The sequence below is a fragment of the Acyrthosiphon pisum genome, chromosome A3, assembly GCF_005508785.2.
Source record: "Acyrthosiphon pisum isolate AL4f chromosome A3, pea_aphid_22Mar2018_4r6ur, whole genome shotgun sequence".
Taxonomy (NCBI): Eukaryota; Metazoa; Arthropoda; class Insecta; order Hemiptera; family Aphididae; genus Acyrthosiphon; species Acyrthosiphon pisum.
In genome coordinates, this window is record NC_042496.1 from 24667778 (window position 1) to 24679833 (window position 12056).

General features: G+C 32.6%; 2 protein-coding genes across 2 annotated transcripts in view; one reads left to right on the plus strand and one right to left on the minus strand.

The window, feature by feature from the left end:
- LOC103310115 (non-symbiotic hemoglobin 1-like) overlaps positions 1-2165 on the minus strand; it is a 4994-nt gene extending 2829 nt beyond the window's left edge. The window contains exons 1-2 of the mRNA XM_029491140.1: positions 1941-2165; positions 1632-1857 (exon numbers count right to left, since the gene is read on the minus strand). Coding sequence (XP_029347000.1) covers positions 1632-1857; positions 1941-2041 — 327 coding nt within the window. The 5' untranslated portion in view covers positions 2042-2165. The remainder of the gene's footprint in view (positions 1-1631; positions 1858-1940) is intronic.
- Positions 1-12056, plus strand: part of LOC100168069 (nostrin) — a 51411-nt gene that overhangs the window by 3150 nt on the left and 36205 nt on the right. The gene's annotated exons all lie outside the window — the stretch shown is intronic.

Here is a 12056-nt window from a genome sequence, read left to right on the forward strand (position 1 = left end):
AATCAATTATTACTTCTATTATTTTTGATAGTGTTTAGATATAAATTAATTTTTGTTAATAGAAGTTTGAAAATTCAATCACTTTATATTCTAAACATGTACTTATGTAGATTTATTTTTCGTAACATGTCAAATGTATCCCAAAAGTAAAGATGTAGGTAATTTGGTTATTTTTTTTAATCAGGTACTATACCTATATTATATTTGTAATACTGTAGTCTGTAATAGAACTTGTTGAGAAAACATTTTTTTTTAACCAACTACCAATCAAAGGTAAATTATAAATTAATAAGATTCTTTATACGGCATACCGTCTAGTGATGAGTGTGAAAGGGAAGCCCCCTTCAAGTATTGCATTGGAAAAAATTATGGAAAATGATAAAAAGGCCAACAATTATTGGCCCCCCCTAATAGAAATATTCTGGCTACGTGCCTGTTTGAGAAGCACTTCACTAAGCTATATCGGTATAATATATCAATATAACGAGGCTTCGTTATAATATTGTATTACGATCGTATCCTGTCGGGCTTTTCAAGTTGTGTTGCTCAACGTTTCCATCATCAAAACATTAAAAGCAATAACACAATATAAGGTCCAAATGTTATCTCGACTCAAAATCAGAGTTACAGTTGCAGCGCAGATGAAACGAAACGATTTGTTTAATCTTTGCTTGTAGCCTACACCTTCCTCGGAGTATATTCCCCGGATAATCACATACGGTCTACTTTACGACTATAACGAGTGGGCCGATATAGGAATAAAAACAAATCCGGTGTTTGTAATATTACACTATGCAGCTTACAATAATAACAATAATATTATTTACTATTAATTTCACGTCACAGGAATAACCAAACAGTTTGGAATTATTAATTAACCACCGGACCAATGAAAATATATTCACTTTATAATATTATTATTATTATTATTATTACACTACATAGTGGCACGAAATTAACATAAAATATGTAAATCATTATAACACGCTTCCACATTTCACACAATATTAAATTTTAATAGTGATCATAGTATGTTGCGTACATAATTATTCGTTTCTTTGTTGAAGTATATATTGATATGAACATTATATATGAGTACTTATGTAAGCTATCATTATAATTTATTGAGTCATACTTTGGTTTTCAGAAAATTGTACCTTTTATTTTTATTGCAAATAAACTATTTTTATACAATGCATAGGTACTTACACCGTACACATAATCATAGTAACATGAATATTCAATAAGCAATAACTCATATACAGTTGATTATTATGGATTATTTTTTAAAACTATCATGCACATAAATATATATTATATATAAATTAACTATCATATTTATCAATTAATTATACGTATTATACCTAATCGATTATTTCGTTTAATAAAAATGTATTTATCTTGTAATACATCTGCAGATGAGATTGTATAGTTCACAGTTTCTTTTTTTTTTTAAATTACTATAATCAATAATTTAATTCTATTCAATGTATACACGATCGTCAGCAAAAGATTGAAATATAATCCATTAATAATAACCAGAATTAGAAAAATCGAACCAATAGATTACCGTATTTTTTCTACGCAAAATGTTTATAGACGATTTTTTTTTTTTTTTTGTTAATATTTACCTCGAAATGTTCGGCCGTGAGACGAAATTTGCGATGTTTTGCTCCCAAATCCACTAAGATTTTGTGTAACTCGTCGGGTGTTTCCAAGAGTTCAATAGCAGTGTTAAATACAAATCCAGTCCTGACAGAGTGTGCCAAAAAGTGAACGTTCGATTCGAGCTCTTCAAATGGAACATGAGCGAAACGATCGAATTGTAATTGATATGATGGACTTCTCTTGAACAGACTTCGGTAAAAAAGTATATGTTATATAAATCCATAATCATGTGTGTACTTAAAATACAATTAGAAAGTACCGCTTTTATATACTTGGTATAAAACGAAGTCCAAAAACCATTTGAAACAATCATCGGCCATGATTGTTTCACCAGAGCCGTCTGAGACTCGTTCAAAAATCTTGAGGACTTCATACTGCTTATGAAAAAAATACAATGACAAAATTAGTAAATACGCTTTTTGTTTTACTTATATTATTATATAATTTTCAATATTGTTTAAGTTTAGATAAGACACGTAGGTAGTTGAGAGTTTAATAGTTAAAAGAAAAATATATAATAATATATTATTTATATTTTTTTCTTAACTATCTAAATATGGAAATCGATTCATATGAAATACAGTATAAACAGATAAATAACTAGAAGAAGCATATTTCGCTCGTTAAGTATTTATGAACTTTCTGTAAATAAAAATAATGAACGAAACACAGTCTGCAGCTACAGGTTGTCTATATATTATTTATATTATGGTTAGTTTAGGAACATTGTCATTACTCATTTTACGGTGATCTATTAATTAATTCAATTCATACGTTATTTCGAAACATTTTCTTCGTTGACAATTGTTTAGTACTTTAATATTTATAGTAATCACTCAACTACCATAGGTAGAACAAATAATTTGCCATACATTATTACTCGGCCAACGAATTATACAGTTTCTGCAGTTTCATATTAACGTTTTTAAATTTGTTTTTAATAAAACATAATGCCTAAGGTTAATGATTGGAATGGCCGAGTTTTTTTGTTTTGCAATCAGTGAGTATCGGCTGACTTTACTACTTTAGCCATTATAATACAACGATAACGTGAACATTTTCTAAACCGCTATAATAAGCCCGCATAGTCGTATTGAATTTACTGTGTTTGATATCAAAGGCCATAATATATTAAACTATTTAATGGTGTCAAATACATAAAATATCCTCAATTAAATAATAATATAGAATTTTAATCATAGCGAAAACATGCGTAGATAGTAGTCTGTAATAAATATACCACCTACCTGTTGTTTACTGCATCGTAATTAATTTGCATATTTTTTCGTTTGTTTTCGATGCTTTTGTATCAAATAATTATCGTTTTTTTCCAGCACGTCTTTATTCCTACAAAAAGCATAACTTTATAAGATCATGCTTTTGCCGTAGAACTTTAAAGTATTCTTAAAATATACAAACGCGTTTTCAAGTTACACGTCATATTATCCGTATAATGGTAAAATAACAAATTTGAAGATAAAGTAAGAATATTATTACAGTTTTAGTTGTTTCAAACGAGCAAAGGCTTATTATATAATGCGTTTCAACACTAGTTTTTAAAAAGCTGCATCGTTCTTGCCAAATGCGCATCCCTAATTATTGATGTACAACTTGAAAAGGGTAGGCACTTAATTTACTCAAACGTCTTATACTTTCAGTGACTTAAAAGATATTGTGTACAATTATTGTACACTGTATTTACAATTTTTCAAACAGTATTTTTGTAGTTATAATATATTATATTTAATTTGTACAGTAATAATTATTGAATCGTTTACATTCGATCTTAAACTGATATCACGTTACAATATTATTAATACTATTTGTTGGATGATTATAATATTATTATTATAGTAATTTATAATACTACCCACGCGGCTACGTAGTACAACAACAATACAATTACACTACACTGATATGGTCCGGTAAATATAGTTCTATAGTGTTTTTGAATACAACTATTATACTATATTTAAAATATTGTATTAGTTATTTATTTTTTTTTTACACAAATAATTGGACCGATAATTGATGGAAAATTACAACTCCGAGACACTTACCTATGTAAGGCACAGCGTCTAAAAAGGAAATACTCTAAAGATTTGTTGAGTAGCACGTGGGTTTGGTAGTAGGTAGGTATAAAGGACATAAAGGTACGCTAAATTCTGACACTCAGCCAAATTATTTGGTCAGGTATGTATACTTATTATAATTATTTATAAGCTGCAAAAATGTAAAATAAAGAATACGGTAAATGATGGTTTTCGTCTATAATGATCTTGTTTTGTTGGCCAAGCCGAAGACGTGTCGATTTTGTTGTTTTCGTCAGCAAGTTGCACGTTTAGCTATGGGACAAATTACGACGATTCGTCGGTTCTAGGTCAGCATTATAATAGCAGCTGATATCGATAGAATTAAGCAGGAACAATTATCCACGTCGCGACCTCAGTCCGTTTCTCAACACGTTATAACTATTGTAAAAACGTACATTTTTAAATGAATCGCGTTTAGATAATATTGAACTCGCCGTGGTAATCCGAAAAGTTTTGATTATTTTTAAACGATTCGTTTTGAAAGTTTCACGAAAAATACTTGATGATTCGTCTGTGCAATAGTCACATGAGTTTTGATTTTTATAAAATGTCACTACAATATAGGTATACTATTAATATAATATGCGTGGTCATAGGCGCAAATAGGGGGGAGGGGGCTTTAGGGGCTAATCCCCCCAAAAATTGTCCATAGCCCTCCCGAACATTTCCTACATTTTGTTTTAAGCTTATTCAATACTACCAAGGTAAGGCTTTAGCCCTCCCCCAAATCTCAAACGCTATTTGCGCCTATGTGCGTGGTGTATATTCAATGTTGTAATATTCCGTATTCGACAAGTCGATCGCGTGATTTAACTAGAGACAAATATTTTTTAGAGTATATATATTCAGTGAAACCTCTAAATACCGGACACTCTTAGTTACCGACATTTTGTACGCTATTCGGAGGAGTCCGTTTTTCAGACGGTTCAGTTTGTAGACATTATGTAGTGTTTTCTCAAAAAAAACATCCGCTATTTGAAGGTGTCCGTTAAGGGAGGTTTCACTTTATATGGATAAATTACGACTAACCAACCACGCGCGTGCAGTAGTACCGTAAAATAATAATATTATATACTTCCACGACCGTACCTAGTCTGAATAAAATTTTGCCAAAATGACGGGAAATCGTCAAACTAGACAAAAACAAAAAAAAATGCCAGTCAAACGGTACGACAGTCATACGCAATTAAATATTATTTTGAATTCTTCTCACACACCACATCAAGAGAAAAAGAAATCATTATTGTTGATATTTTATTTTATTGCGGGAAACACAATATCGTATTATTGCGTAGCGTTGGTATACGCAGTATCGGGTATATACCATTAAACTATTATATACCCTCGTCGGTGGTTTTGCCCGATCTGGAACTCGTCGGACGGGATACATAAAAAAATATAATATGTCAACATTCGATTTGATGCACTGCGCATAATAATATACATATATCATTTCCACGTAGGACATTTTGTCCTAAGTAGATCGTATTTACCAATATACCTATATATTATATCTTATATACCTCATATACCTACAATTGGACGGACCCGCGACAACGGTATACTTTAATTCAAACGGTCTGGTTTCAATTTCACACGTTAGACCGCGGACAACAATTACACGGAAATTTGCGAGTTTTGCTCGCACAATTTTAATGCGATATACCAGCGAATCGTATTTAGGTACACATGTACACTAAAGAGATTATAACGATTAAACAAATAAGATAAAATAATATTAAGAGTCGAGTAGGTGCAGTGCTTGTACTACGGATTTCGCCTCGCTCACTGTGACGTTGAAAAAAAGAATCACACAATTATTGTTAATTAATTATCGTTATTTATTGTTAAACAATGACGTACGGTAGGTACAATGGAAAATATAATTGCACACAACGCATTATTATAAAATATTATAACAGTCGGTATTTAGGTGCAATTTTTTTTTTATACACCGAGAAAGTATTTAGAAATATCGCTGCTGTACACTTTTCCAGTTCTTTACAGTATTATTCTGTTCATTTTTAAAACAAACACGTCGTAACGATCTAACGGAAAGTGATGTATTCATATTATATAGTATTATAAATATACTATACGATTATTGTTGAGAAAACAATAATATTATATTACATTTCTGCACTTGTTGATTTATAGAAAACCGTTGATGTTTCGTTATACACTGCATCAACTTCAATCGACTGTATTATTTTGGGCTTAAAATGCTGGGCATAAAATTGTCACTAACCATATATTACCAACGCGTATTAATATTATAATTGTTTTATTATAATACTATAGGTATAGTATAGAATACTATAGAATATCATAATATCATCCTATAGTAGGTATCAAGTATAAGTAAAATTTAATGATAACCGATGTTTTAGTGATGATGAAATTACTTAAAATTCTTATCAGTTCTTTAGTGTTCTAGCAATCTAGCGCATCATAAAATATAGTGACGACTTGCATTGCACAATATTCCGGTGACTACCTATATTATACATAGATAATAACGAATAAGTATTTTTTGAATAAGGTTAAATAAATAATTGTATACTAAACAAACTATTAGAATGAATAGAATTAGTAAAACTATGTATATCTGACACCATGCATTAGTTTTTACTATTATTGGGCGTTTGGGAATAGGCTAATGCTAATTTGGATTTATTTAAATGATTGAGATCATTATTATTGGATAATGCGCATTAAACATCATGGTTAGCATAATAGAAAAAAAAAACGATGTATGAATGAAAAATTAAATATCAAAACTGTATACAATAGAGAAAAATACAACGAAAAGAAACCGGTAGTATAGGTACCTAAAGCAGTAGAGGTTTTGAACACAACTGGAATATTTTATTCCTATCGACTACAATGAATAATGATGTTCCAAATTATACTGCTGCAGTATGTCCCAGAATTCGAAAGTCATCATTAACTATATATACCTACTGCGGGTTAGGAAATTAATATTTTTAAATCGCAGTTTCATAGAAACTATAAATACCGCAGGCTGCAACATTACAGCGTTAAAAATATTTATCATACTTGCGGTTTTTTAAAAACTTAAACTATTTCCTTAGTAGACAAATAAAAAAAAAAAAATTACGAATTATACAATATAAATGTCACATTTTGACCGACTGCAAGTGTAATATAACGTCAACATTTTGATAGAAAAATCGATATCAAAACTAACTTTTAAAATGTGCAATGCAGAATTATTTATATACTGTGCGCTATTTATAACTGCAGTTAAGTAGTTTGACCTGCAGTAATTGCCAATATTGGTAGAGTTATTTGAATTATATAAGTGTTAATGTGCTATCGACATTTTAATCGATTGTAGGTAGTAATCCTTTTCTGAATTTAAATTATGGTAGATCGGATCAAAGTCTGTTTTTCAGGTTTAATGCGCAATTTGTGTAGATTTTCTGGAAAATTGTATAAACGGTCGAATAAAAGGGCCGCGCTTGGGGATCGAATATAGAGAGGAAATCATAATAAACTCATGAACAGGTAAAATCTTATTTGAGCACAGTTACATCTTTCGAAATAAAATATCGGAAGCACACGATATACAATACCTATACCGCGTCTTAGTTTGCGCGAGTTTGCCTGATAATGCGAATTATCTTTAAAATCATAGTTTTAAGTTGTAACGTATAACCGTATCTACGACTTACCTATGTATTGTAATATAAACGATGGACAATCGATCTTAGATTAAGAGGAGGGGGAGCACCAGGGCACATTCCCGAGACCCGTCCCTTTGTAGAAAATATTTTTTCAAATGCATTTTACAGACGTTTCAAACAATTTTAATAAAAAATGTTTACATCACGAAAAATGTCTAAATGAATATTCATAATAAATTTATAATATTTGATAACAATATGATAATGTGTGTAATTTAGTGAAAGTATAGGAATTGTGAACAATGCGTGATATTACCGTGTACCTACTTAATATTTATATTAGGTGTTTTTGACCTATTTGCAAGAGGTATAAATATTTTATGATAATATTATTACGTTTAAAAATGATTTTGTTGCTGATGTAGTGGCTATAAAATGTAAAGTATATTTATTTAAACAATTTATAATTGTGTGTATATAATATGTGTTAACACGCCTAATTATTTTTGCTAATCTCGTAGATCATATAAGTTTTTATTTTAAATGGTACAAAATTACGTAATTACGTGTACAGACGGAAAAAGTGGTGATTAAAAATGTTTTGAAACGAGAGAGTCTGGTGGGTGTTCCGGAGTCCAATGGACCTTTAATCTGGAGTTGTGTGTGCAATTAACGTAGACTTGTTGAAAATTAATTAATATTTTAACCTCAATTTAGAATTCCTAATGGTTCTGAACTTGCACGATTAGGTATAATTCATTGGGCACTGGAATTAATATGTGTTCGTATGGAGACGATTTACGTACGAGCAGACAGAGTACCACGCACGATGTCGTCATTGCCGTGGGAACGCTTATCAATTTTATGATTCGCCAGATGTACAATTTCGAATTGAGCTGGTCGGAAAACGCTTTGTTGTTGACTTACTGCAGGTTAAATCTACGTACTACATGTTGTCGATATCATAATATTATTGTATTGACATTTCCTGTGACGACGACCGCATTATACTTATTTTTCTGCATCCGGCGGGGGAGAGGGACCACATTACTTTGTTCGCGGGAAACAGTTAATTGGTTTAGATGACGAGTTGTGTAAAGCATAATATTATATAGACGTATATTATTATGAGGCGCGGTGGTCTGGAGAGGTGTGACGATCGTAACTTTATATTTTTTACTGTCGTAGTCGAGTGAGATGGACAACCGATGAGTTACAACAATTTTGAATTTTCCACTTTAATAGTATTCGACGACCATATTCGAAAATCGTCTATAAATATTATTTAGCACCGATCAAAATTTGAAATAGACTCGTCCAAACCCTAAACGGTTATAGTTTACAGGAAACAAATATAATTGTGTTCAGTATTACAAGTTCGATATAAACATCAAATAATATAAATTGTATTAAAACGATGTCTGCAGCGCAATGTTTGTTTTCTCTCAGACCCACGCGCAACAAATATAGATCAAACGGATTTTTGTATAAAATCGTTTTATTTTTTTAATGATTTTGGGGTAATCACAATCGTTAAATCACTTATTCTACACATTTTCGAAGATAGGGACATAGGGTTCTATATTTTATTATTAATTGACTCTGAAATTAGTGAAAAAATGTGTACATCTAAATGAAATACTTTAAATGGATAGCTAAATTGTTGATTCGAGACAATATTTAGACAAATCTATCGATGCCGTGCTCTCAAAAACATATATTATCTATGATTTCACTCTGCGATTACTCAAAGCCATAAAAATCTGCAGATGAATGCTTTTTTATTCGTGTCTTACGTGGGTCAGAGAGACAGAGAAAACAAACGGTGCGCTGACATCCTTAGGATGAAACAAATTTGAGCAGTACAATAATATTATAATAGCCACTCATACACACACACACACACACACAAGGCTGATCACGTGGTTGCCTTAAAAAAAGACAGACGCATTATAATATTATTATTATTATTATTATACAATACGAGCGCATTGTATTTTTCGTGTTGTTTATAAATCGTCGGAGGGGAGGGGGGGCGGGCGGCGGTGCGCGGACGGCTGCGTGCGGCCACATAATAATAATATACGACTACCGCGCGAGTGCGTTCTGGGCCCCCCTCCGTCGGCCGCCGCCAACCCGACCGCACTTCCGCCACCGCCTCCGACACCGAACGGGTTCTCCTACGTGGAAAACGATCGTCAAGTGGTCGTGCCGCGCCGCGGCGAGGTTTAGTTTTTCAGCAGTACTCCGCGAACAGCAGGTCACCGCGCCGGCGACATGTGCGCGTCTCGACGGTCGTCTGCCCGCCCGTGAAAAACCCGCCCGAGTCCCCCCACATCCCGACGACGACTTTTCCCGGATTTAGTGCGATTTCCCCGCGGACGATCTTCTTCAATCGGACAGCCGCTCGGGTAAGGAGGCATCACGATGATAATAATAATACTATAGTATTGTGTACCGTTGATTATATGTTATAAAATATACTGTATCATCGGTCGAAGCACTTTTTCGATTGTACCGATATTCTGATGAGAATAAACGTTTTAAATCTTATAGATTTGTCAATGCTAAATACATTCGAAAAATATTACAATACGCTTCGACCGGTGCAAAGCAAACGTGTTAATAAATTCAAACATCTTTACGTTTTTTAAATCGAACGATTACTATAGAAGTACCTTAATTTTTGTCAGGCGTAGAGCTATTTTTCCACGCGTGTTAGACAAATACAGAAAATCGACGCTTCCAATCCCTTCAAAAGTAATTATTACAGTCGAGTCGCGCACGATAACCCGAAAACCCCGATATTTCGAATTTTTTCGTATTGCTGCTAGGAGTGTTTTTGAGTTGTGTACTCGGAAAACGCACCAGTCGTTTTTATTTTTACTCCCCTCGAGATTCGAGTTATCCGCGAGACTCGACTGTAAAATATAGTAATATGTATTACCTATATTATATTGTCGACGGGTATCCATCGTTTTCGAAATATATTGGACGGATTTCGATATCAAAATAATAATAATAATAATAATATGGTGTAATAGTACTGGCGTAGTCGGGGTATATGGGTTAATATACCGATCGATGGTGGTGGTATCCAAATGCGAGTACCCAATATTAATGATAGTGTCAAAAAAACTGATAGCGAGAGATAACTAATAAGCGAGTTGTGACGCGAGAATGATCTGCGGGTAAAAAAAAAAATTACGATTTTCGATATTTTTAATTTTCGTTCGTGCCGCTTATAATCTCTCACAGTGTAATGTTTCGATGGTTAACACGAGAGATACCTCTACCCAGGTATATAATCCTATTTTATATTATCGTTTCCACGCGATCGTGCTTTTATCGCGTCGATAATATTATACAGCTATATACACTTTATACTTTACGCATGGGCCGCCGTCTCGTGACATACATTTTTTTTTTTTACACTCGTGATTTCACACCGATTTTATTTGGCAACGGAAAATATAATAATAATGTTTCGACAAAATAAATATACACTACGAAGACACGCGATTTACCATATACTCGCGCAAGAATATATTATTATCTCAACACCGCCGCCGCCGCTATTATAGATTCACATACGCAACAGCCGCACATAATAAGCCAATAGGTACCTATATTTAATTAAATAATGATTTTTGTTCTCGACGTCATGTCATCGTAGTATCACGCCGAGTTCATTATTATATTTTTATCACACGAAATTACACGTGTCACGGGCTTAAACCAATTATTGTTATCGTCCCGACGATTTGATATATTAATTATTATAATATTATGTACCTAGGCGATCGATTGGCAATAATAGGCCGTTGTTTTTTTTTAATTTATTTTGCTAATAACGGCGCACAGTCATCGTCGTCCGTCCGTATTCGATCCATGCAAATTATTATTTATTATTATTATTATTATTATTATGACGTTTAATTAAGCGTTTTCGTAGGAATTGTTTTTTTTAAATCGAAAATCGTTACGCGAGAGCCGCGCGCGCGTTTAATTTTACCGCACACGGAACGAAATAATATTTTCAAATTTACTGCTCGTAGACCTGTGGTTTTTAATGCACGTATAACCCTATGGGAATGTCGGGATATATCAATATATAGACACTGACGACAATAGACTATACCTATAGTTCATATGTAAAACAATAACGTAAGGCCGTGCGTTAAAACAACAGTTTTACACGTATTATTATAATATTATATAGTGTATACTCATAAACGGTATTTTCGCAAATTCTTTATACTATAGAAACTTGAATATTCGTCGATGATGACCATTGTGCGAAATATTATACTTTACACGTGCAGAAGTTGAAATAATCATATACCCCACGATGTTGGAATATTGTTCCGTGGCGGAGAGACTGACAAACATATATATATATTATATATATTATATATACGAACGAAGTGAATAAATGTACACGCCACACACTTATAAATAAAATGAGCCAACTCCGACACACTCACGAAAAAAAAAAAAAAAACAACCGATAATGTGTACAACGAACATCTGTTATGATTTTATTTTACACTCTTATTATTGATTTATAAAAATACTCAAATTTGTTTTCGTGCTCGCGTGGGCAAGCGAGACGACCAATGTGTATAGTAATACACTATTACGA